This window comes from Hyaloscypha bicolor (assembly GCF_002865645.1).
Source record: "Hyaloscypha bicolor E unplaced genomic scaffold K444scaffold_61, whole genome shotgun sequence".
NCBI lineage: Eukaryota > Fungi > Ascomycota > Leotiomycetes > Helotiales > Hyaloscyphaceae > Hyaloscypha > Hyaloscypha bicolor.
This window is the reverse complement of record NW_020194563.1, coordinates 585,978-610,531: the sequence shown is the minus strand read 5'-3', so window position 1 is coordinate 610,531 and position 24,554 is coordinate 585,978. Positions and strand designations below refer to the sequence as shown.

The 24,554-nt window shown below is 38.8% G+C and overlaps 10 protein-coding genes across 10 annotated transcripts; 6 read left to right on the top strand and 4 right to left on the bottom strand.

The window, feature by feature from the left end:
• Window positions 1-318: 318 nt before the first annotated feature.
• On the top strand, window positions 319-704 carry K444DRAFT_722122 (uncharacterized protein; the record flags this gene model as incomplete). The annotated part of the gene is made up of 2 exons (XM_024888548.1): window positions 319-508; window positions 565-704. Coding segments are annotated over 2 exons (242 nt in total), but the record flags the coding sequence as incomplete, so codon positions are not given.
• A 324-nt stretch (window positions 705-1,028) lies between these two features.
• K444DRAFT_398550 (uncharacterized protein) lies at window positions 1,029-2,181 on the top strand. The gene has a single exon (XM_024872502.1). It carries the CDS (start codon window positions 1,249-1,251, stop codon window positions 2,008-2,010), a length of 762 nt encoding a protein of 253 aa, XP_024737094.1. The 5' UTR covers window positions 1,029-1,248; the 3' UTR covers window positions 2,011-2,181.
• A 412-nt stretch (window positions 2,182-2,593) lies between these two features.
• Window positions 2,594-3,664, top strand: K444DRAFT_663386 (uncharacterized protein; the record flags this gene model as incomplete). The annotated part of the gene is made up of 3 exons (XM_024886825.1): window positions 2,594-2,626; window positions 2,657-2,670; window positions 2,774-3,664. 3 exons carry the CDS (start codon window positions 2,594-2,596, stop codon window positions 3,429-3,431), a joined length of 705 nt encoding a protein of 234 aa, XP_024737093.1. The 3' UTR covers window positions 3,432-3,664.
• A 766-nt stretch (window positions 3,665-4,430) lies between these two features.
• K444DRAFT_629600 (uncharacterized protein) lies at window positions 4,431-5,399 on the top strand (the record flags this gene model as incomplete). The annotated part of the gene is made up of 1 exon (XM_024883081.1): window positions 4,431-5,399. One exon carries the CDS (start codon window positions 4,431-4,433, stop codon window positions 5,397-5,399), a length of 969 nt encoding a protein of 322 aa, XP_024737092.1.
• Window positions 5,400-15,801: 10,402 nt separating this feature from the next.
• K444DRAFT_629598 (uncharacterized protein) lies at window positions 15,802-16,707 on the top strand (the record flags this gene model as incomplete). The annotated part of the gene is made up of 3 exons (XM_024883080.1): window positions 15,802-15,819; window positions 15,966-16,194; window positions 16,466-16,707. The coding sequence occupies 3 exons, from the start codon at window positions 15,802-15,804 to the stop codon at window positions 16,705-16,707; spliced, it is 489 nt and encodes a 162-aa protein (XP_024737091.1).
• A 1,358-nt stretch (window positions 16,708-18,065) lies between these two features.
• Window positions 18,066-18,533, bottom strand: K444DRAFT_504618 (ankyrin; the record flags this gene model as incomplete). The annotated part of the gene is made up of 1 exon (XM_024873381.1): window positions 18,066-18,533. A coding segment is annotated over one exon (468 nt), but the record flags the coding sequence as incomplete, so codon positions are not given.
• A 99-nt stretch (window positions 18,534-18,632) lies between these two features.
• Window positions 18,633-18,908, bottom strand: K444DRAFT_513858 (ankyrin; the record flags this gene model as incomplete). Its single annotated transcript, XM_024873521.1, has 1 exon — window positions 18,633-18,908. A coding segment is annotated over one exon (276 nt), but the record flags the coding sequence as incomplete, so codon positions are not given.
• Window positions 18,909-19,364: 456 nt separating this feature from the next.
• On the bottom strand, window positions 19,365-19,856 carry K444DRAFT_528788 (ankyrin repeat protein; the record flags this gene model as incomplete). Its single annotated transcript, XM_024874754.1, has 1 exon — window positions 19,365-19,856. A coding segment is annotated over one exon (492 nt), but the record flags the coding sequence as incomplete, so codon positions are not given.
• A 722-nt stretch (window positions 19,857-20,578) lies between these two features.
• Window positions 20,579-21,402, bottom strand: K444DRAFT_398526 (uncharacterized protein). The gene is made up of 3 exons (XM_024872501.1): window positions 21,160-21,402; window positions 20,804-21,103; window positions 20,579-20,750 (listed from the first exon to the last, which is right to left on the bottom strand). Exons 1-3 carry the CDS (start codon window positions 21,267-21,269, stop codon window positions 20,684-20,686), a joined length of 477 nt encoding a protein of 158 aa, XP_024737087.1. The 5' UTR covers window positions 21,270-21,402; the 3' UTR covers window positions 20,579-20,683.
• Window positions 21,403-22,099: 697 nt separating this feature from the next.
• On the top strand, window positions 22,100-22,252 carry K444DRAFT_528610 (uncharacterized protein; the record flags this gene model as incomplete). Its single annotated transcript, XM_024874739.1, has 1 exon — window positions 22,100-22,252. The coding sequence occupies one exon, from the start codon at window positions 22,100-22,102 to the stop codon at window positions 22,250-22,252; it is 153 nt and encodes a 50-aa protein (XP_024737086.1).
• Window positions 22,253-24,554: the final 2,302 nt, after the last annotated feature.

Below are 24,554 nucleotides of genomic sequence, written 5' to 3'. Positions count from 1 at the left end.
TGGCGTGGGTAGCCGGAGCTAAATACAGTGGGTATAGTCACGTGAGTGACTAGCCTGCAGTTGCTATGCAACACATAACTACTTGTTGCGCAATGTCCTGTTACATAACTACTTGTTATACAACGTCCTGTTGCATAACTACTTATTGCACAACGCCCTGTTGCATAACTACTTGTTATATAACAATCCGTTGCACAACGCCCTGTTCCATAACGTCTATCCCTGCGTAATGCCGAAATAACTCCGTATACCCGCGGAATTATTACAGTGTATTATACGCTGTCCTGATCCAAGCTTGTGGCTGGTGATACTGTGGCTGTGCGTTGTCTCTGCGTGCCGAGAGAACTCGGCTGAATGTCCCCGCCGTCGTCCTCAGATGGATTACGACCCACCCCGGACAAAGCGCTCTGCTTATTACTAACGGCATTCTGATCTTTACGCCAGCTGCTCTTACGGGCCCACTACTCGCAACGATGGGCTTTGGGGCTTCAGGCCCTGTTGCTGGCGAGTGATCATAGTTGCATTTCACGGAAGGATCAAGACTGATTTTTTGAATTACATCAGGCTCCGTCGCCGCTTGGCTTCAGTCGATACTAGGGAATGTCGGGGCACATAGTGTGTTTGCATATTTGCAGAGTGCAGCAATGGGAGGATATGGGGTTGCTGCTGTTAATGGGATAGTGCAGGCTTGTGCCATGATTTCGGAGGTTGCTATTACGTATTCTGGCCTAGCAAGACGTACCAAGTATAGTAGAGTTCGAAATCGGCTTCAGTCGGAACACTCAATGATTTTATTTTGACCCACATTTTATGCGGAACTAGAAGCACTCACTAGTCCAACCGCCTAGGCTATACAGCCGCCCGAAAATTTGATTTTACCATAACAACAGCATAAAATCAAAATTTCAAGTAGATATTCGTGATTAGCACCTTTAATATAGTAAATATAGAGATTTTTAGAATTTGCCAAGCACTTTGAAAAAATTCGAAATATTGGTGTTCCGACAGGGGTAAAAGTGGGCGGTTGAGTAGACTGGGCGGTTGGCCAGTAAGTTCTTCTAACTCTGTTATGTAAGCGATCCCTTGCCTTAATACTAAAATAGATTCCAGCCTAAGAATTAAGAGCTGAAGTACGAACGGCACATTCCATCTTGCTGATAATACCTATGTGAAGTCAGAAGTCTATAGCGTCTGATACATGAATACCAAAGCGCATTGCCTTCGCGTCGAAGATTCTTTCTACTACAAATGGCATATCATAACGCACCACAGATCGTGCCTACCGATAATCCTCCTCAAGTGTCGTTCAGCGATGCCCCTGAGGTTGCGCAGCCTGAGAAAGAAGTCAAGATTGGAGATTATCAATACTATCAAGGGGTAGAGGCTGACCCTGAGAAGCCAAGTATCTGTGGCTTGAGGAGATTGACTTTCTTTCTCGCGATATTAGTTGCTTTGTTGGTCGTAGGTGGTGCGGTAGGTGGAGGGGTTGGTGGATCCATGGCAGCAAAGTCGCGCAAGGACTCAACCTTGCAGAGTCTTTCAAGTACAGCGGGGTACGTACCGGAATATGTCCTATTCTCCTCCAAGGTGTCAATTACGTCGATCATTCTAATTGAGACTAGCACCATGCATCTCTCAACTGGAACGACCCAACCCTCAGCAACCACAACCGTAATCATCCCCGTCGCTACCGACAAGGCCGGCTGCCCCCTAGTTAATAACACAGTTTTCACCGCGCCGTCTGGCTCGCGGTTCCAGAAAATCTGCTACGATGACATCCTATCGATCAACATCGACTTTCAGATGCACGTCGTAACGTCGTTTGATTCGTGCATCGGGCTGTGCGATTCCGCGAATGTAGAGAACGGTACGCCGATTTGCAAGAGTGTGGTGTGGGATTTGGGTGGGAGTGATAATCAGGATTGCTGGTTAAAAAATGCGTCGGCGGTTTTGACGCCGAACTCGCAGACGGGGAATGTTAATGGGACGGCAGCGGCGATTTTGTTGTAGCCTTTTAGGGAGTGAATTGATTGCTTGTAAACGCAAGATTTGACAAAGGTTGAGCTGTGACAACACGAGAAAAGTGTGACGGCGCTGGCTGGGGGCCAAAGGGGGGTGGCTATCACATGACTGGTTTCACCTAGCTAGCCGGCGTTTCAGTGGTTTTAGCTAGTATTTCCCTCCTTTTATCCCCTTTCCTTCTCTCTCTCCTTCTTCTCCTTAGCTTAGTATTCTCAATACATGGGATTTTCCTGGATCTTTGAGCCTTTGTACCATTGCCTCGATCCCGCCGTCACAAAAAGAGGCCTCAGGGGAGAAGCATAATGTCGATTTGTAACTTAGAATACAAAGCTAAGGAGAGAAGTTCGGGTTGAGGCAAGTAGAGGTAGTTGATATCCCGCGGCGAAAAACAAATACTGATATGAGTAGGGTATAAAGTGCTCGGCCACTCGTATTCTTTCTGAAGCTGTTGGCTGTCGCCGCTTTCTTGCAGCGCAATGGCGACACTACCGAACTTCACGTATCCGGACCCTATATCCCAGGCTGAGGCCCCGCTATACACCTATAGGATAGACGATGATGTGAATATCACATGGGAGTACCCTTGGGCGTAAATAGTATGGATGTACGTGGCTTGCAATAACCGGAGTGCAAGTGGTGCCATTCCAAGTAAGTTATAGCTTTGGGCCGGGCGAGTCGTCCCTCTTTATACCAACTTTCAATGAAGAGCATAGGTGCTCAAACACCCTGTGCTAACTTGTAATAAATAAAGCTACCTGGTCCTGGGGTTCCTTTGGTGGTATCAATATTTCTTTCGGATATTATGTGACACAAATGGGAGAGAGCGAGGTAACGACCGGCACGCTCTGTTTTTTCCTGCTTGGCGCGACAGTGCCAGGACCGCAACCTGGCGAGCCAGAAAGTGGTGTCTTTACAGTCTTACCGAGCAGTGGGAATCCAACAGTTTGGCGCTTGTCCGCGACAACTACAGCTTCGACTACAGCTTCGAGTACTGCTTCAAGTACAGTACTGCTTCAATGAGCCACACAACAAGTTCCACAACTTCGATGAGTACTTCGCCGACATCAACTCCGAAACCACCAGGTCCTTTGCCGGTCTCTGTAACTGAGAGTGCAAGCATTGGTGTCGGCGTCTCGCTCTTTGTTTTACTTCTTATCGCGGCATTCATCTTCTACCTCCGGTGGCGGCATCGCCAAAATTCGGGGACGAACACTAATGCAGGAGCACAGTTTGAGAAGCCAGAGTTAGAGGCTGCCCAGGCAAGACAGAAAGAAATCGTTGAGGCTGAAGCAGGGGAAGCTGGCGGTCTTCGTCACGTGATTATACAGAGTCATGAGCTTGAGGGCACCGAGTTTCAAGTGAATTGTGATTGGCACTTGACCTTGCTGAAAGTTGCAGAGTATGGCTAGATATAATGGAATCTTAATGTCGAGCGTATGCTGCGTTCAGGTTTTGCAAGAAGCCATATTTAAAATGACAACAATTCACGTGCATCGCTGTGGAGCAGGGGAGGAATGCTAATGCAGGGGTAAATATTCGGACTACACCGATTTCGACTTTGATTGTATGGGGAGTATTATTGGAAAGTGATCGATTTATTGATGGAAAATCGATATATTGGAGGTTGACAATCTGTAAAATGACTAGATACAGGAGAGTGAAGAGTAAAAAAGGAGAGGAGGGAATCTAAAGTACAGTTCTTATATACCCACTAGTGGGTGGCGATTTCCTCCAGTATATTATAAATCAGATGACTCATATATATTAGTGAGCGTTCCCTGAGCTTCCATAGTGAGCTATTCCATAGGCTTCCATAGTAAACCATTATAAATGAGAGTGGCGAAGCTAATATTAGTAGTTGAACCTGGTACTGGAAGGACTAGTAAGCTAGTACCAATTCAACAAGTATCAGCCAGTAATCTTAGGGTGTTGCAGCCGTACATTGAAGTAAAGCACAAAGTGGATTAACATAAATGTTGTCAGCAAATGGCACGCGCCATTAGTGTTTGAGCTCCCAAATTCAGGCAGGAATACAACGTCGTTGTAAAACCCACCTCCGCCGATATCAGCTAATCGTCAGGAAAATACCACGTGACATCTGGAACAGAGACTTAAGAGAGTGCAGGGGGCCCAAAAATAGGCTAGCTATAAAGGGTTAGTGCGCATAAAGGATGGGTATGGGTCAAAATAAAAATCATTAAGTGTTCCGAACTGAAGCCGATTTCGAACTCTACTATAGTACTGTGTAGACTAAGAAATGATTGAGGGCGTGCTGCGATTAGTAGAGCTCGGTGGACCGGGGCCTCGCTTAAGTGGGAGACGTCTCCCAAGACTAACTAATCGCGTAGTTCAGGAAGGCGCCAGAATTCCTTGTCTCGACAATTCCCCTCTTTCTTATCCACCACGCGATGAATGCGGAGCCACTACCTGTAGATAATGCTTCAACATTCTATGACGATGCGTCGTACGGAATGTACAATGATATGGTCCATGAACTCTTTCCCGATTCACCAGACGTGGATGCCGAATCTTCGGATGCCTTGGTGCCCGTGGTGAGGCCATCAAGCCCGAAAGAGGAGGATGACTCCCTTAGCAGAACGGCTTATGGGGATCTGCTAAGTAAAGCCGTGGAGGCTTTGCGATGCCAAGTTACCAATACAACTAATAAGCTACATGCTGAACAGGGTCCAGATTCGTCGAGAGCCTTCCTTTCTACCGTCACCGCCCTGTCCACGTTGCCGACCGAGGATTTCGCCCGCATCTGTACTGGCATTTATCGTGCTTCGACCTCCTTCTACCCCGACACCCCTCCTGCCAGCGACGCAGGGCCTGGGTCTCCCTTAGCAGACTCGACCAAAGAAGATAGGACTCCACAACCAGTCAAGAGGATACAGATTCAAGAGAAGCTTGAGAAATTCATTGCGAATGCCAGAGTCGCTCTCATCCAGCTCGTTAATAATCATTGGGAACGACTTGCTAGTGGCCTGAAGGTGCAAGAGCTCCAAGGCGACCCTTTCAGTAACGACAAGCGGCTGCGGCGAGTATACCATCACCACGAGCTCCGGAGGCTGAGAGTGGAGACAGAGCTGCACTGGTTGCGGCGGGCACTGTCGCTGATCAGGAACCTCCGCGACTTCCAGGAATATTTGGAAGAGAACGACCACCGTCCTTCGGACACCTCGAATCATCGACTCCGTCATGCCTACTTAGTATATATCTATACTGCTGGCTTCAGCTCATCCGCATTAAACATATATGATATCAAGATAGCTCTCAAGGAAGATCTCCGATACGCTATCCGCTGGATAATCTTTATTAACGCCTTAGGCCTCGGTACTATCCTTATTAGCGGAGAAGCTATTGCGAAACTCGTATAGGCAAGCCAAGTAGCGAACAGCTCTCCTTATTAACTCTGTTTAGGTATAAGACGTCGGGAAACAATAATGATGATCTCCACTGGCTCGCCACTCAGATTAAGCAGTGCCCCACAACTGATTTCCGGGCTCTCTGTGGCATCTTTAATATAGCAATGGCTGATCTCTTGCAGCACTACCAAGTAAAGGATCCTCTTAACAAGCTCGAACCCATGGCAAAGATCCAGGCCGTCGCTAGCGCGTCTGGGCAGGAAGGCTATATTATGACCCGAAAGGCTATGCAGTGAAATCGGAACAAGCAAGATATGTTACGAGGGGAGAGGTTAGCTTTCATTTCTTATAGTAGCTCTGCATTAGAATCCACTATAATTTTGACCTCTTCGCAGCTCACTCTCATCTTACTGTGATCGGTCTTTTTTTTTTTTTTTTTGGCTTAGGTATGGATTCCAGGAACCTATATGCTCCCAAGAGTAGCAGGTTTCCTGAAAGGAAGGCTTCCAGGAACGTGCTGGCTTCCAGGAGTTTTACTCCCGGGAGCCCGTGGGCTCTTGGAATCGTTACGACTCCCAGGAGAAAAGATTCCGGGAGTAATCTAGCTCTCGGGATAACCATACGCTAAGCATCAGGTGCTAACACCGACCCCTTGAAAATCTTTCCTTCTATCCTTATTCTTCCGAGCCAAATTTTTCTCTGCTTTTTTGAAAAGGCGCTTCTCGATATCCTCTGGTATCATGTTCTTTGGGAGAGGATAGTATTGAAATTGGTACGCTACCATAGCTAGCTTACCAGTCCTTCCAGCACCAGGTTCAACCACTAATTTAGGGTTCTCCACTCTCATTTATCATGCGTCACTCGCCGAGCTTACGAAGCTTACTAGTATATCGTCATTTTGATTACCTTTGATTTATCAGCTGATTAATAATGTATCGGAGAAAGCGGGCTCGGCATTACCGGTATTGCCGAAGGGTAATGGGAATAAATCCCTTACTTTGGACATTTTTCCTCTGTTTCCAGAACTCACTCTCCTGTATCTAGTCATTTTGCAGATTGTCAACCTCCAATATATCAATTTTCCATCAATATATCGATCATTTTCCAATAGGTTCTGAGCCCGGCTAGTGCTTTACTAAGCGATCCAAGCGTCACTTGACCTTAGTACTCGCTTGTCCATTCCAAAACCATTTCCAAAAATCATCAAAATCGTCAATTTTGGTGAATTTCACCCATCAGTTCGGCTTCGCGTCAGCAGAATTCGCCAAAAACACAGCCATTTTCGGTCAGAAATTCTCCGCAAAATCCAACATGCCGGATTCCAAAAAATCAACCCATGTCACCTACAAAGGTACCAAAATTGAGCCTCTCTCGGACGACAACATCTACTCCTGGATGGACGATACTATGAACCTCTTTATCATCGAAGATCTATGGCAATTTATCAATCCTGATCAAGCTCCTGCTCTCATAGAAGCAGTCCCAAAGGACAATAAATCGACTACTCGTCAAGTTACAATTACCAGAGCGGTACTAAGCCTACTTATTACCCATAATACCTGGTAATAATTCAAGGAAATCAAGCTCGCATACCAAATTTGGAGCCGGATTCAAGCTAAAGCTAAATAGCTAAAAGCTCAAAAAGAAGCCCTATACCTTTAATAAATAGAAACTATTACGTTTAATAGTACTATGGGAATAGATAACTTCATTAACCGCATTAGTTATAAAGTAGCTAAAATTAAAAAAGTAAACGGGTTAATTTCGGACGTTTCTATATCCGGATACCTGATTCGTGGCCTCCCAAAGAAATATGACTTATATAAGCCCCTCCTGAATTCCATTAGAGCTAATATTAATAAATTAAAGCTAGAATTACTTAAAGCAAACGCTTTTACTAAGGAAAAGAAGCTCAGGACTAAACCTCCCGCTTTTAACCCAGATATTACTCTAAAGGCACTAGCTATTTAAGGAAGTAAAGAAATTTAGTTAAATAAGCCAAAGCAGGAAAGAAATCCAAATACCTATTACTCGTTCTATAAATTTAAAGAGCATAATATTAAAGACTATACTATATATAAATTAGCCCAGAATTACTTTAATTCTAATAGGAAGAACTCTAATTTCACTAATTAGGAAGCACTATTAGCTCTACTAACTATCTATAAAAAGGCTTATACTACGAAAAAATTAACTACTAGAAAATCAATATTTAGTACCCTATTTAGTAGCTAATTATTTAATAATAATTTTACTAATATCTAATATATTAATTCGGGTATTACGAACTATTTTACGGGAAATAAAACCTCCTTTATTACCTATAAAAATGTAAAACTATTCCCTATTACTCTTAATAATAAATCTATAATTCTTATTAAAAGTAAAGGAACTATTATTTTATTAATTACCTCTGAGCTAAAAGTATAGCTAAATAATATACTATATAGTCCCTAATTCCGAAATACATTATTATTATTAATTCCAAAAATTACTTAAGCTAAAGAAACTATTAATTTCTTTACCGGAAATATCTATATTATTAATAATAAAATAATTATTATAACCGGTATATATAAATTCTCTATTAAACTATATTAGCTTAATTAATTTAGTTTAGGGCATGCCCTAAAATTATTAAAATCAAATATACTAGCTTCTCTAGAAACCTAGTACTAGAGATATAGTTACCTAAATATAAAATATATCCTGGAATTAGTAAATTATATTAATAGACTTTAATTTAAAAATTAAAACATATTTAATTATAATTCCTATAATATAAATAAAATTACTAGGGCTAATATAAGTAATTTATATCCTAAAAAACTACTTCTAGGGAAATATATTATAATTAATATATAGGGTCTATTAAAAGTAGTATCCCTTAGCAAAAATACTTATATACTATTTATTACTTATAAGAGATTCAAATATTATATAGTAATATATAATTCGGATAAAAAGAGCTATTTTACTAATCTTTAAGATTAGGTTATATTTTCCAAAACCCAAACTAAAAATAAAGTCAAATACCTATATCTTAATAATACTCCGGAATTTATATTAGGCTAATTTAAGAAATAATATAAATTAAAGGATATTTACTTAGAACTAACTACTATTTATATACCTAAATAAAATAGTATTTCTAAATATAATATATATATAATTATTAAATTAGAATATATAGAACTAGAATAATTAAACTTATTATATAAGTTTTAGAAAAAAGCTATTATATATGAAATTTATACCTATAATTAGTATTATTTACCTAAAATTAATATGACTTTATATAAAGCATTTTATAAGGCTAAACCGGATATTTCTAATTTATAAATATTTGGTTTCTTAATATATATTTATATATCTAAAAAAATAGCTTTATAATATAAGTATATAGCTAAAGTCTTTAAAGGCATTTTTACTAGATATAATAGTTTTAGATACCAAATTTAGAACTTATATAAGTAAATATTTATTATTTCTAATTATTATATTATTAAAGAATATATTAAGAGAGTTTTATTCCTAAACCTAATATCCTAGCTATATAAAAGAATAATAGGAACTACTATAGAATCTAATAATAGTTTTACTAGTAATTCGGATAACTCTAATTTAAACTATAGAAATACTATTATTATTAATACTAGAAATTAATAGCTTAATAATTTATTAGAAAATAATAGAGAAAATTACTCTAATATAAAAGGAAATACTACTAAAAACGTATTATATAATATAATTTCGGGTACTTCTAACCTAAATAAGCCCTCTAAACTACTTTCTAAAAAGAACTAAGAACCTATAATACTTATAAGTAATTCTAAATAAGGCTCTATAAATTAGGAAATACCCGAAATAATTAGTTTTAGGAATAAACTATTTCTTAGATATCCGAAATTAACTAGAATTACTAGGGAATTAGTGAATTATTATATTTTACTAGTTACTAACTAGAATATAGAAGCTTCTAAAATTCTATTATTAATTAAAGAAGCTTTTTCTAGTTCAGATACTTATCTCTAGAAATCTTTAATTAAGAAAAAGCTAGATTTCTATTTATAGAACTATATCTAAAATCTAGTAATATAAAAATACTAAAAAACTATTAAATATTACTAGATCTTTAAAATTAAGTCTAATAAATACTATAAATCTAGGCTCGTAATATAGAGCTATATATAAGAACATAATATAGATTATTTTAAAACCTTTATTTCTATAACTAGACTTTCTATTATTTGAATTATATTAGCCCTAGTAACTAAATATAGGCTTTATATCTAATAAATAGATATCTAAATAGTATTTCTATATAAAGAATTAGAAAAGAAATACTATATGAAATAATTCCCTGGTTTTATTAAAGAAATAAACCTTATTTACTAATTATAAAAAAGTATTTATAGCCTAAAACAAGTCTCTAGAGTTTAATATTAGGTAATTAATTATTTTTTCTATTTTATTAGTTTCTAGTAATTATTTAGTAATCTAGTACTTTATATTTACTAGAAATATAAGGTTAATTAGCTACTAATTCTAATTACTATTTATATAGATAATATAATTATTATTAGAAAAAACATAAATTATATTAATAGAATTAAAGCTTAATTATATTAGAAATTTAATATAACTAATATAAGAGAAATTAAAATGCTTTTAAATATAGAAATTATATATTTATAAGATAGTTTAGTATTTTTATATTAAAATTAATATTTTATAAATATATTTCTAAGATATTAAATAAAAGGTTATATGTTTATTATTACTCTAATAGCTAAACTTATAATATCTAATAGAATTAATATTAATATTACGAAATATTAAAGTTAAACTAGATTACTTATATAGCTTTCTTTAGCTTTATATCCCGATTTCTGCTTTATTATAAATTATTTAGGATATTCTAATTCGTGTCCTAAAGCTTTATATAATACTATATAAAAGTATATAATATAATATATTAAGGGATTACCTAATATAGGCATTTTATATAATACTTTATCTAATAAAAGGCTTATTAAATACTTAAATACTAATTATAGAAGCAATTTATAGAATTATAAATTAATCTCTAGTATGGTTTTTACTATATTTAGTAATTCTATTAGCTAGGCTAGTACTAAGTAAAAAACTATTACTATAGCTACTATTATAGCTAAATATATTACCTTAATACTAGTAATTAAAGAAGTTTTATAGCTAAAGTAATTATTTAAGGAAATATTAATTCCTATAAGATTAATTAAGGTAAAAACAGATATTTAGGAAGCTATAGATCTAGTTATAAATGCCTGCTTTTTATAAAAAATCAAGTATATTAATATTAGATATTATTTTATTAGGAATTATATTAATATTAAGGAAATTAATGTCAAGTATATTCTTACTAGAGAAATAATAATAAATATTCTTACTAAATTACTTCCTAGACCGGCTTTTAAACTACTATAATTAAAATTAAGGCTTATTAGCCTTACTAATATTAAACCTTAATTATAAGAAAAAGGCATATTAAAATTAGTATATTATTATAACTAGCTTACTAGTTCTTCTAATATTAGGTTTAATTACTAATTTAGGGTTCTTTACTCTTATTTATTATATATTACTTACCAAGTTTATAAAACTTATTAGTATATTATTATTTTAATTACCTTTAATTTATTAGCTAATTAATAATATATTAGAAAAAGCGAACTTAATATTACTAATATTACTAAAGAATAATAGAAATAAATTCCTTACTTTAGACATTTTTCTTCTATTTCCAGAACTTACTTTCTTATATCTAGTTATTTTATAGATTATTAACCTCTAATATATTAATTTTCTATTAATATATTAATTATTTTCTAATAAATAAATAGTTTACTAGAAGTAAAATATTAGTAATAATTATATATTTAAAGTAAACTATTATTTTACTTACTATCTTTATTATAAATAATAGCTATAATATATAAATCTTAAACTTATATATAATATATTAACTATACTTATAAATAATTAAAACTATATTAATATTATTAAATTTCTTTATTTTATAAGCTTTTATAATTAAAGTTTCTATTTTCCTATTTATTTCCTTATTCTTTTTCTTTCTTCTTTTCCCTTTATTATTTCGTTTAATCTTTAGAATATCTATTAATACTAAAAGGTAATCTGCCTAGGGTAGTTTTAATATACTTCGAATATTAAACCTAAGGTATTTAAGTATTATTTATTATTTAGATTTTTTATTTAAATAGATATCTTTAAGGACTTTTATATAATAGCTAATAGAAGTATAGGAACTAATTTTGAGCCTATAGTTATATAGTAAGGGGCTTAAATCAATTCCCTCTAAACCAAAATAGTAGAGAGCTATATTTGAACCCTTAATTCTCTAAAATCTTAGCTAAAGAAAAGGCTTAATTAGGTAATAGAGAGCCTAAATCGGCCCCTTGAATCCAAGTAATAGAGAGCCAGATTTGGACCCCTTTAGATCTAAAAATAGACTAAGCTCTATAAGCCCCTTTATAGTACTACTTGTCCTTATAATATGCGATTCTACTTAGTTCTTATTCTTTTTATAAGACTAGATAGGAGTTTTATAATTCCAGGAATTATAAAACCCTTACTAGCTCTTAATTATTATTTATTTTCATATCTTTACCTTTAGAATAAAGAGCTAGTAATAGTACTTAAATAGTTAATGTTTATTCTATAACCTTTAAATCTAATAATAACAAGTAATTACTATTAACTAGATTTGAAAAATCATTATTTATAAGAATAACTCTAGCCCTACTCTTTTAATAATATTAGTTCGTTACCTATAGTCCCATATATTAATTCAAGTATGGATTCTACCACATTAAAAAGCGTATCCCACTCACTTAAACCGGTTATAGCCAGACGAGCCACTAGAATAATACTATTAGAAAGAGGACATGGCATCCATTTAGTTACCACGTGCTTACTAAATACACCTACCTCGCGAATAAGCGTCTCTGAAATTTACGAATAGCTTACTAAAAAGTATTTACGCTACCAATTTACGAAATACAAGGTCCGCAAGGTTCTCTTACATGATTCTAAGAGGAAGAATTCTAGATTTATTATTACTAACGAATATCGCATAGCGGAGTGCCGCTTCAATGGACTATTTGGCCTGGAACAGAGCCTTAACTCCGCCGACTATTTAGTGGCCCTCCCCCCGCTAAGTCCCAATTTCCCTAGTTCTATAGTGGCCTTTCTCAACAAATTTACTACGTCCTTTGCAACCTAAGCTTTGATTACTACGAGACTTTTGTAAGATACCAATAGCAGGTTCATTCCAACCACGCAACTGTGTCCCCCTCTATCGGCGAAGCCCCTCCTGCAGAAGACAGAAGTGAGGCCGTTCAAAACCCCGGTATAGTAATCAGGGAAAATGGCCCGCTTTAACAGAGGCTTCGAGACCGTCCCAGGAGGGAGTTATCTGTCGGTGGCAGCACGAATCATAAGTTGTATACGAAGGCCGCGATCGTATTAGCAAGAGGGGTAGTGGAGCTGCCACGAATAAAGATTAATGGAACTAGCCTGTATAACCTTCTTCCTCGATTAATAGCCCGGAAGCTCGGATTACCTCTATATTTCGGCGGCCGTATTAGAGTAAGACTCGCTAACCGCACAGTTCTGACTGATTAATATTGCCAATTGACTATTAAAGTAGCTGGCATTAAAACGGCAACCGATACTTACGTGGTTTCCGGACTATCCTCCTTTCTGCTCGGTTGGGGATAGACTCAAGAGGTCAATTTGTTAAGTGACCTTGGAAATTATACGTATTATATCCCAGGGCCCTACGGGAGCCTGAGCAAGCTTCCTGTTCCTGTTATGACCGAAGCCGAAGCCGAGACGGAGTATGTAATGGAAGGGGAGATTATAATAGAAGCTGCTATGATAAGAGAAGAGACTTTACCGGCTAGAGAGACGCCAACCCCTCTTGGGGGTAATAAAGATCATAGCGATAAGGAGTGCAGGCTTAATGAATTAGCAAGCGTTAATATGTCTGTAACGGAAGATGAGACAATAAGTGATGCTGAATTTTTCGCAGATACTGTCTCTTGTCAGAGCTCAGATGACGAACTTTTCTATATTGATCGAAGGGAACTAGGAATGGATAGGAGCAAGGACTGAAAAGTAAGGAGAGGGTAAGGGGGAAGGTCTGGCACATTACTTGCAAGAGAATACTCCATGTATTATCAATCTTTATTAGCAAGACAGGCCTGATTAGATTGGCATAAAAGCAGCGAAGTCGTTTAATTAATGTGAGAAGAATTGTAACTGTAATATTATATAACGCGGTCGACCATGTTGAAGAGAGGTTCTGGATCTCGGGGAGGTTCTGGATCTCGTTAAGCACATTAACGTTCAGGAACAAGTTAGCATATAATATGAAATGAGAAGGTGAATTGAGATGTTGTGCTAACGTCCGTCCCTGCGTCCCGAGACGCACCCTGTCACGAGACGAATCTATAGTTTTGGAATCGCAAATTTTTTCTTAGTAAGTCTAAGTTATGAAGTTGTTATTAATATATTACTTTCTTTAACTATTTCCCCCTAAGGAGACCACTTAGTAATAAGAAAAAGAGTACGGTTAATTATACTGTCAATTGTTTTAATCACGCTACTGATCGCTGCTTTTGCTGTCCCCCCCTATTTAATCGCGATTATTAAAGTCTTTTTAAAATTCGGAGTACTTGAGGAAAGGTCCTATTACGAAATAATATAGCTCCAAATTTTAAAGACAATTAGTGAGGAAAAGAATGCAGTCCGGGAGTTACGCCGGTGTGATGAGAGGGTCCATATGTTTTAGTGCTTAGTAATGTATATTAGCCTAGATAAAATTTACTATTGTGGTACGGCAGGCCGTACTCGTCGAAAATCATGTTGTTTTGGCGGTTTTGAGGTTTAGGTCATATGATAAAGGCCGCGGCCTTTTACACGTGACTTGCGGAAATCACATAAGAAAGCTGGTTTTTCTGTAGACTTAGAAAACAATCCTTTATGAGTATTTAATCAATTGAGCTTTTGCACACTACATACTGTTTATGCTTTACTATTTACGCTTTTGATTTATTATTTTGCTATCAAGTCACGTTTTGCGCTCTGGTATACTTTATATGGGTTTTTGTCTTGTCGCAGTTTCCCTCCCACACTATGTTCACGCCCGGGCTCGCTATATTTAACTTAGCCACGATTCTAAGGCTTAGTTATGTGTGTAGTATAGGAGTAGGTTTCTTTATTATAGAATTCGTTAGTGATCTATCTACCTCTATAAGAGCGGATTCTCCCTTGGATGCTAGGGCTGAATATCGAAGAGGGTTATTATTCTATAGTAAAGTAATAAGCTGCGAGAACATTATTGAGACACAAGCAAAAGCATGATGCAAAAGATGCTGTCCCTATATAGCAGGATTCGATTATAGCTTCCTCCTTAACTCTCTTGAAATTTCGGATGAGTCACTATGCCAAGACGCTAGAGTCAGCGCCACTGGCACGGGCCAAGCCCCTATCTGGCATAGTCTCAACTTTCGGATCTTAGCCTTATCTAATAATCCCCTAAATTAGTCCTCTAAACCCTAATTCCGCGACTTTACTCTCTCGTGACGCTAGCAGATATCCCACCAAGAAGTGCCAGGCCGCGGAAGGACAATGGAAGTCTATCTGGGTACAAGTACCAGGATATACATATTAGTGAAGGCGCGCGTAGCTTTGCCTTTTTCGGTAAGGCCCAGTGCAAGGGCAATATTCCGATATACCTCCTTACGAGCGTGTCATTCTTATTAATAGATCTCTTTCCACTATACCATCTTTTGTGTGATAGGGAGCCCATTAGATAAAAATGATCTACTATTCCTGCACGGCGGGCTAAACGATCGTGGGCGATGGTGAGCCTCGTAAGAGTAACCCTTGTAGAACTTCTCTTGGCACGACCTAACGCGCCGCTCTATGCCAGGGACCACCCTAGCCGGCAGGGCAGCGGGAATTGCTATCGTACTTTCGTATAAGGGTCGCTTTCATTAGATATCAACTCCTCTCCGCTCCTTTGCTCGTCTTTAACATGTGTTCCTGCGAATTAATCCCACTATTGCTCTTGCGACATTCTTTGCAAAGCATTAGGAAATCTTTCATGGCGCCACTATGCACCCTTGTAAAGTCTTATTAGCAGGCTAAGCGAGCTAACTAAGCCCTACCCGCCTCGCCCTTGCCACTGGGAAAATCGTCCGATCATAACGGTTCTCGCCATACTATTGTCTACGCCTATTATGTGTATCTATAAAAAAAATGGCTCCAAAACCCTTTAAGCTATTCAAACGCGTTATTAGAGGCTATTGATCAAAAGCCTCCGAAACATCTAACAGCAAACATGATAACGACTAGCAAGGTAGCCCTGCTATTTTATTTACCTTATTGCCAACACCACCAATAGGTATAAAAGCCCTCCCTAAGTCACAAAAGGATTTTTACCCACAATCTCTAGCGAAAGTCAAACATTCGCCTCTTAAACAAACCATATACTCAACTACACAGCCAGCATCTTCGCCTCAACAAGTAACGTCGGCTAGGAGTCCTTCTCCCACAGCGTCTTCTAACCAACCTGCCCTGCACGGAACACACACCTCGCCAACCCTGCCAGAACAATCGAGGACTATAGCAGTGCCATCGCTTTGGGACCGCGCGTATGAGGCCCTCAGAAAGGAAGATAGACAGTTAGTAGATAATTACGAGAAGCTGCTTTCGAGAGAGTTAGAGAAGACAAGTATGTATTAATAGCGGGGCCTTAGTTACTGCCGCTAACCCAGGCGCAGCCTTAGATTCGAATACATCGAATAGCGGACCACTTAATAAGACTGAATAAAGCTTGGACGAGACCAATAACCGGATTGACACGAACTTTCAGGAATATCGAGCATAACTAGACGGTATAATTAAGAGTGGCCTATAGCGAATGGAAGAGAAGAAGATCAAATACACTATTACTGGCCATGAATTTGTCCTGTAGGATCAGATTGCGCAAACTATAAGGCTAGTGCAAGGGATAAAAGATTTTGTTGGTACTGCCGTCGCGGTGTCTCTATTAGCTTCTTTAGCCTGGGCCGGCGTCTGTGTCATTCTCCTAATCCTCACGAACCCTAGCGCCGCAGAACAAGCCAATAGTGATGGATTCACATATGTTACCTCCCGCATGCGCCTCTACGTTATGCTTGAGCCCCTGCTATTGCCGAAGGATCAGGACCAAAATGTTACTATTCCCAAAGATTTAAAGGCTTAATTTGAGTCCGATATAATAGAGCTATATTAGCATATCCTCGACTTCTAACTTAAAAGTGTTTTGCGATTCTATGGGACGTGGCTTGCAAAACTTGGACGAGATATGATCTAATATAAAGACTGGAAAGGGATGCTGTCCGAGGTCCAAAAACGCGAAAAGATTGTGGACATCGACTTCATGAAAATAAATGATTCAGCTTCCAGAAAAGAGCTGGTGGAACTTAACAAGAACGCAAGTAGATCCCTCGAAACCATGCAACAGATCCTGTTGGTGGCTGCAAGGCAGCTCCGCGTCGCTAGAGAACAGCGGGACATTGCGCAGGAATCCCTCCAGCTCCAAAAGTATAACCTTCCCATAGAGGACAGCGCCCTTTATGGCAGTGCCAAGGACCAGCACATTCCGCCATGCCAGGAAGGTACCAGGGAGGGTACAGTCGCTTGCAAAATCGGCTTCGTCCTTTTCGCCTAAAAAAATTGTGAGCACAGACCACCTCATCCGTTTTTGGCGCAAGCTTGTCCTGCACCATAGCTCTTTGTCATCCCTTGTACTCCGAAGTACAGTAAGGAAAGGTGCCTGCCGAGTTTATCCGGACAGGATGGGAGGCACGCAAAACGGTAAGCAAATCTTTTGCGCTTATACAGTAGAAGGCGAATTAGGTGTCGCTGGTTTTTTAGTTAATTATTTTTAGCGGGGTCCATTTCCAGACACTTGTGGCTGTGCACCCCTGCCCGGTTGTACTTCCAAAGTACAGTCACTTAATTGTAACCGCATTAGCCATTTTTGGCGCTGACACTGCGAGCGTTTGTAGTACCTGGTCACTAGCTTGATCTTGGCACATTGGATTACAGTACCGCCGCTTGCAAAATCGGCTTCGTCCCCTTTCGCTTCAAAATACTCTGAGCACAGGCCACATTGGCCACTTTTGGCACTGGCACCGTACGTATTTGTAGTCTATAGTATCGCATTGTAACTTTATTTCACGAGCTGCCCGGCCTCGCGCTGCGCGCTCCGCTTGAGGTTTTTGAATTTGGAGGCTTTTCTTGTAAAAGCTATGAACTAAGCTACATAATTTCCTGTGTGGCACGGGAGCTTAAGGAAACATCCACTGCCCTCCCATCTTGAACCATTCGCCTGACCGTCTTATGTGCTTCATCCAGACATTGGGCCCCCATTCCAATACACTCTTCGCAAATGTTGAAGTCCCCATCAATGCAGATTCGGCAGTTGTGATGAGAGACGGAATCGGAAATTCTGAATGAGCACACATCGCAAAGGATAAGGCCTGTATCATCCGCTGGGGAGGATATTGCAATGTTTGATTCTCCGTCGCGAATAAAAACACCTCTGGCTTTATACTGCTCGAGCAAAAGCTCAACGATAGTGGAAAATCCTTTTCTTGCAGCCCAGGTTAAGGGGGTCTGGCCGAATTTGTCCCGGCAGCCGATATCGACATTGTTATTTTCTAGGAGCAGCTTCACCGTCTTCTCGCGACCGCTTCTTGCTGCTACTAATAAGGGAGTCGACTTGAAAATATCTCTAGAGTTGGGGTTGATGCTACGTATGCCTAGAAGAAGCTTGGTTGTCGACTCATGACCTTTCCATGATGCGATATGGAGGGGCGTCCGACCGAATTTGTCTGTACAGTCTAGATTAACCCCATTGGAAAGTAGGACCTCTATCGCTAGGTCGTGATTGTTCTTTGCTGCCCAAAATAACGGTGATCGGCTGTATTTACTTTCCTTAGTTTCTAGGTTAACTTTACCCGTGGCAAGTAGCAGATGCATCACTTTGACATTGCCATTTGATGCCGCCAACATTAATGCAGTCCATCCTGTCTCCCCTTTGGCATCTGGGTTAACGCCGTTCTCGAGTAGGAGCCGTACAACGGCCTCGTTCCCGTCCTCGGCATTTTCCCAGTTCATGGCAGCCCGCAACAGCGGCGTCTGACCGTCATTATCCTTCGACTCGATCTCGGCACCGTTCTCGAGTAAGAGCCGTACCACAACGTCATTCCCGTTTTCCGCAACATACGATAGCGGCGTCCGACCGCTATTATCCTTCGACTCGATCTCGGCACCGTTCTCGAGCAAGAGCCATACCACAACGTCATTCCCGTGCTTCGCAGCCCACGACAGCGGCGTCTGACCGTGATTATCCTTCGACTCGATCTCGGCACCGTTCTCGAGCAGTAACCGTACCACAACCTCGTTCCCGTTCTCCGCAGCCCACGACAGCGGCGTCCGATCACCGGGGCTCAACATTGACAGCAATCCGTAACCCTGTTTATCCCTCGAGTTAACAGAGACTTTGCCAGTAGCGAGTAGCAGCCGTACTACAACCTCGTTTCCGTTCGCCGCAGCCCACGACAGCGGTGTCCGACCGTGACTGTCTTTCAAATCAAGATTATTGTTACTGATTAAGAATTGTACCGTATCATCGATTCCGAAGTATGCTGCTAAGTGTAGGCCTGTTATTTGCTTTGGAATATGTTGACTATATTTCCTGTTCCATGACCTTTTGACAGCCATTAATGCTTGACTTAATGCCTCGACTTGAGCTTTCTTCTTGAGAAAGCTAATGACTTCTGGGATTAACATAGAAGCCTCTCGAGCATGATGACCCCAGTTTTGTGCTGCGTAGTTATATAGCTTGTTTGATTAAAGCCGTTGTTCGAACTCTTTATCATTTGGGCAGATTCCACTCTCGAACTCGTTAAATGAGAGGTACGTAACATACATTGTCGTAATATTAATTTGCGCATCAGGAAACCATTGCCTTTGTATTCGCTCGAAGTATTCCTGCGTTATATAGTGGACTAATCGAATAATCCCGCTTTCCTCATCGATTGTAACTAACCCAGTACATACAGAGACTATGTCTTCAAGTTGTGGTAGATTCTCTTCGTCGAGCTTAGAGTCGCTAACCTCTATAGCAAGGGCATATTGGAGTTCCGTTATAGTCAATGGTCTCTTTGCACACATAATCCAGGATAGGACTTGTTTTGCTAGCTCTTCTTGATCTTGTAGTTGCCCTTCGATACGGCCCATTACGTCATTATATATATAATCATATATATTTATTCCCGTAGGTAGCTTCGCAATAGCGGTTCGAATAGCTTTAGCTAATCTCTTTCTAATTAGAGAATCAAGATAGAGCTGTATAAGGAGGAACCTTTAAATACGTTAGTGCTTCGTCTTGCTTATAGAGGATATAGGGAACCAACATTCCCTTTACTAATAGCACAATCCCAGTCTTGATCTTCTCTTGTAGGTCCGGGCTACGACTAACGAAGGCTGGGAATCGAAATATATAGCCATTGAGATATCGTCACACGTCTTCTTTACTAGTACGAATCTCTAGTGAAATACTCCCTTCAAACCTCTCCATAACCTCGGGCAAGAATCTTGAGGTCGCAAAAACATTTGCTCTTAACTTAGCTTGAGCTAGGAAGATCTCTATCAAGAGTCTCATTCGGCAGCCATTAGTCGTTCGATATTCGTCGAGTGTATTAATAATAATAAAGACTTTCGAAAACATTGCAGTTATAGACTGAAACGTTTTCAATATTTCATCAAATAATGGTCGTATTCGTTTGTTCTTATGTTTTTTTATAGAGGGCCTTTATACTATCTAGTAAAGACGCCCTCTCTTGGCTCAACTGCTTTAACAAGCTTGCAAGCAAGTCATCGGCCTTCTGCTCGTCTTGCCGGCGGAAGTTGCAATAGAGGTATGCAATACCAATGTCTGCCTCACTCCGGAACCGCATAGTCAAGTCGTTAATAGTGATCGCAGTAAGGATTGTCTTTCCCGCTCCAGGAATCCCCGGACAAAACAACGTCTTCTTCGGCGTTTACACCCATGTTTGATATTTCTCCGAATTAATAAGCCATTGTCCAGTCCCCGCTTCTCGCCGATTAATGAAATCGCTTTGTTATAGAGCATAATCGATAGTAGTAAGCCAATCGAGAATAATTTGTTATTCTTGATCGTTTTGTTTCTGATTTAATTGATCTATGCCACGTTTTGCCTCAGTTATTATTTGACTATATAAAACCAGTTACCAGATATTGGATATATAGAGGTCGGATATAGTTGCCTTGATATTTCTCCAAGGAATGTACTGAGCAATAGGACATTCGATGTAATCCGATCTCGAAGCTTGCGAATGTCCTCTGGCTCCAAATTGAGTCGCTTCCAAACCCTCTTTGCCTTTATACTCAAACTCCCACCCTTGTATTCCAATACTTGATATTTCCTCGCTGTTTCCTCTAGTTCGTTGAGGACATTTCGGCAGCTACTAGAAATTTCCTGTAGGCGTATCTGTTGCTGATCGTTGAGTTCGTGGTCCGATAGGTTAATATCAATATCTTGGAGGGTGATTGACAGGCCTCTGACCCTGTTCCATTAACGAAGTCAGCATTGTTCACTCAAAAGGTAGCCAGGGCGACGTCCTCGTCAGAAATAGCTTTGAATTGGCCTGGCGCGTTGACGAATTCCTTCCGGATCCTGTTCGCAAGCTCGATCGCTGCGATGAAATTGCCACTGCTAAAACCAAAACTCATCGTGATGTCAAGCACAGCTCTGTTATTGGCATATGAGGAGGTAGGTCAAAAGAGAGCAGAAGGATAGAATAGGGAGTGAAAGAAGATTGCCTTCGGTTTCGTAGACACGTCGTCTGCACTCAGCCTCACGAGGCTGGACTGCGCTCGCTAGGCAGACTTGGGCTTACTGTGGTATACGTTGGCAACGTCGATCTTGCATGGGAGGTTGAGATTGGCTATCCGGGCCTCATGAAGGCGGGCTGAGGAGTTAGAAGTATGTCAAACTGCTACTCTATGAAATGCCCTGGTTGAAGAAGTCCCACAGTCGTCCGCAAAGATTTAGGAGGCACGGTCCGCCGCATAGATCGTGCGCAGGCCAAAGGTATCAACACGTGCAATCGTCTACAGAATGCGGCGTTACGACTAACCCGACACATTCTTGCCGCAACGCGAGTATCTGGAGTCTTACAGAGCGTCTACCATGGAATCTGCCTATTCTGCATACTTAGGAGCGACTTTGATCGGTACAGGTATCACAACTCGTCGAAATTTTTTGATGGGGTCGCACGGCCCTTAGACGGTCACGTTACTGCAGATTTTGTATCGAATGAGAGCTCTTTTAGAGGATTAGGTTAGACGAGTACCTTGCATCGCGCTGTGCGCTGCGCAACCTCTGACAGAGCAACTTTAACAGAGGTTGCCCAGGTACTTCCTCCGGAGTACATGGAATGACAGAGGAGCTACGGCGCCAGCGCCAAAAAGGGATGAGGTGGTCTGTGCTCACAATTTTTTTAGGCGAAAGCGGACGAAGCCGATTTTGCAAGTGACTGTATCCTGGGTGAGATCACTGTATGGGCAAACCTGACGAAAGCGAGACTATCTTTTGGCTCCACGGCCCTGCTGGAACCGGCAAATCAGCCATCTCTCGAACTATCGCGCGTAACTTCGCGAAGACTGGACAGCTCGGAGCTAGCTATTTCTTCAAGAGACCTGGTACGGGCTGATTTAGCGACGATACTGCAACTATATTTTTTTTTCGCAAAATCAAAATTATGAATCGCGGTTTTTTTAATGGCCACATTTTATATGGAAAACACACCTAATTATGGCCAAATACGCAATTCCCATGCATTACAGTCCACTGCGCCCAGTAATATTACTCTATTCTCGCTTTTTTGAACTTCCCCCAATTATCCCTCTGCCTATTCCCCGGCCTATAATCACCATCCCCTGGTAATTCCTTCTCTCCATCGTCAAGATCTGAATTATCGTCGTCATCGCTTGATATAATCACCTCCCGCTTCCTCTTTAATATAGACTTCAGTGGAGGTTTAGTGGGTGGAGCGGGAGCGAAGCCTAGTAAAAACGTCAGATCTACTAGTATATTTAAATCTATTAACTTACTAGGTATAGAAGCAGGAGCAGGAGCAGGAGCAGGAGAAACCGTAATTCTAGCTTCTAGCATAGGCATATCGTCGTCTGAATTAAAATCGTCAGAATTCAGGTCGTCACCTGACCAATTCTTTGAAGGAGCAACCTTCTCCCATATAGCTTCGATCTGTTGATTAGGAGTCGAAGCAGGTAAAGAAGATACCGTAGATGATACCGTAGATGTAACTGTAGATATAGATACTATATTAGGGGTGGTATCAGGAGAGTCTCCTAATGGAGGGCTAAAATCTAGGAGGTAAGGCATCTCTCTATCCCTTCTTTCACGCTTATCCTGAATCTCGTCGTCTCTTGCCTGAATTTTATTAATATCTTAATTAAATATAAGATAAATATGCTTTGGTATTCTCTTATTTAATTAGCTAAAGTGGGATAATAAGTCATTAATAGTATTTTCAGCTTCATATATTAGATTAGTCACGTAGTCGATTCTCTTGTTTTTGTTCTTTGGCTATACCTGATTATATTAATACTAATTATATTAGGATACTAATAAATAATAGCTTACTTTAGTAGTAAAAGACACCCTATTTATACGTTTTAAAATTATAATCTATTAATTAAGCTCCTAGTCTTCAAGTAACGGAATTAATAATAAAAAAGCCTTGGCTAAATATATAGCAAACTTCTTATATAATAGTTCTTGACTATAATAAAGTATTATATTAGTAAAGAGGTATATATTTCTATAAATAAGCTTTATATATATATTAAACTATTCTATTATCCATAGCTTAATTTGAATATTTTGAGCCTCCCGATACTCTTCTAAGCTAAGGAACTTCTTTATAGTTAAAATAGGTATACTTCTCCTAGTAAAGCTACTCTCTAGTTCTTCTATTTTATATATATATAATATAATAGAAATAAGAATCTTATATTATTTTTTAATAATAAAAGTAAGAGGAATTAGCGATTTACTTTTACTAAAAGCCCTTATACGTGTTCCCTGGCCGAGAATAAGGGAACTAAGGGCTTTACTTCTTTTAAAAGCTAAACCTAATAAAATTAGTATTAATATAGGAATTAAATAGATAAATACGCACTTTTGCCCTGAGCTTCCTAATAGAAATTACTATATAATTACTCTAAATACTCGAGCTTAGCCTACTATTTCCTCTCACGTATTTCTAATTTAAGGACCTTTTTTAAGAGATTTATACCCGGGAAGTAGTAAAAAGAATAGGAATTAGCTAAGATATTAATTCCTTAATCTCTTAATAGCTAGGTAATAGTATTCTAAAGTTGAGTTTAACTAGAAAATAGTATACTATCTAATATAATAGTTAGTATAGCTAAAGTAGGAATAATAAAAGCAGGAAAAGAAATAGCTAGGTTAATTATACTATATAGTAAATACTTTATTATAGAGGAAAGATATAATACCTCTCGTATAAAACAAGAGTTTTATAGATTAAGATTATTTATTAAAAACATTTAGAGATAATATAATAAGGATCTGATTTATAATTAAATATTAGAAGAAAAATATAGCTAATAAATCTATAATTTAGTAAATAGTAATATAAAGTTAAGTAATAAGATAGAACTATAATATATTAATATTATTTTAATTCTTTAGCCTATATTCCTATAACTTTTTCTCTAGGGAATTATATATTAGAGACTTATTTTAGAGGTTATTAATAATAGTATATTACTAATATATAAAAAGAAGTAAATAGAAGAACTATAAGAAATATCCCTTAGTATAAGTTAAATTCGGATATATTTTATTTATTTCTAGTATTATTTCTATATAAACTATAGTTTCCTATATTAGAGGCTATAGAATATTAAGTAAGGGGCTATAGAAATTAAGGAAAAGAAACTAAATTTCATATAAAAAAAGACATT

Excerpts from the sequence above, each read along its gene's own strand:
- K444DRAFT_398550 (XM_024872502.1), top strand. The coding sequence starts at position 1,249 with ATGGCATATCATAACGCACCACAGATCGTGCCTACCGATAATCCTCCT.
- K444DRAFT_398526 (XM_024872501.1), bottom strand. The coding sequence starts at position 21,269 with ATGAGTTTTGGTTTTAGCAGTGGCAATTTCATCGCAGCGATCGAGCTT. Across the intron at positions 21,104-21,159 it reads TTCAAAGCTATTTCTGACGA|GGTCAGAGGCCTGTCAATCA; the intron begins GGACGTCGCCCT and ends TTAATGGAACAG. Across the intron at positions 20,751-20,803 it reads TTCCTTGGAGAAATATCAAG|TCAAATAATAACTGAGGCAA; the intron begins GCAACTATATCC and ends GGTTTTATATAG.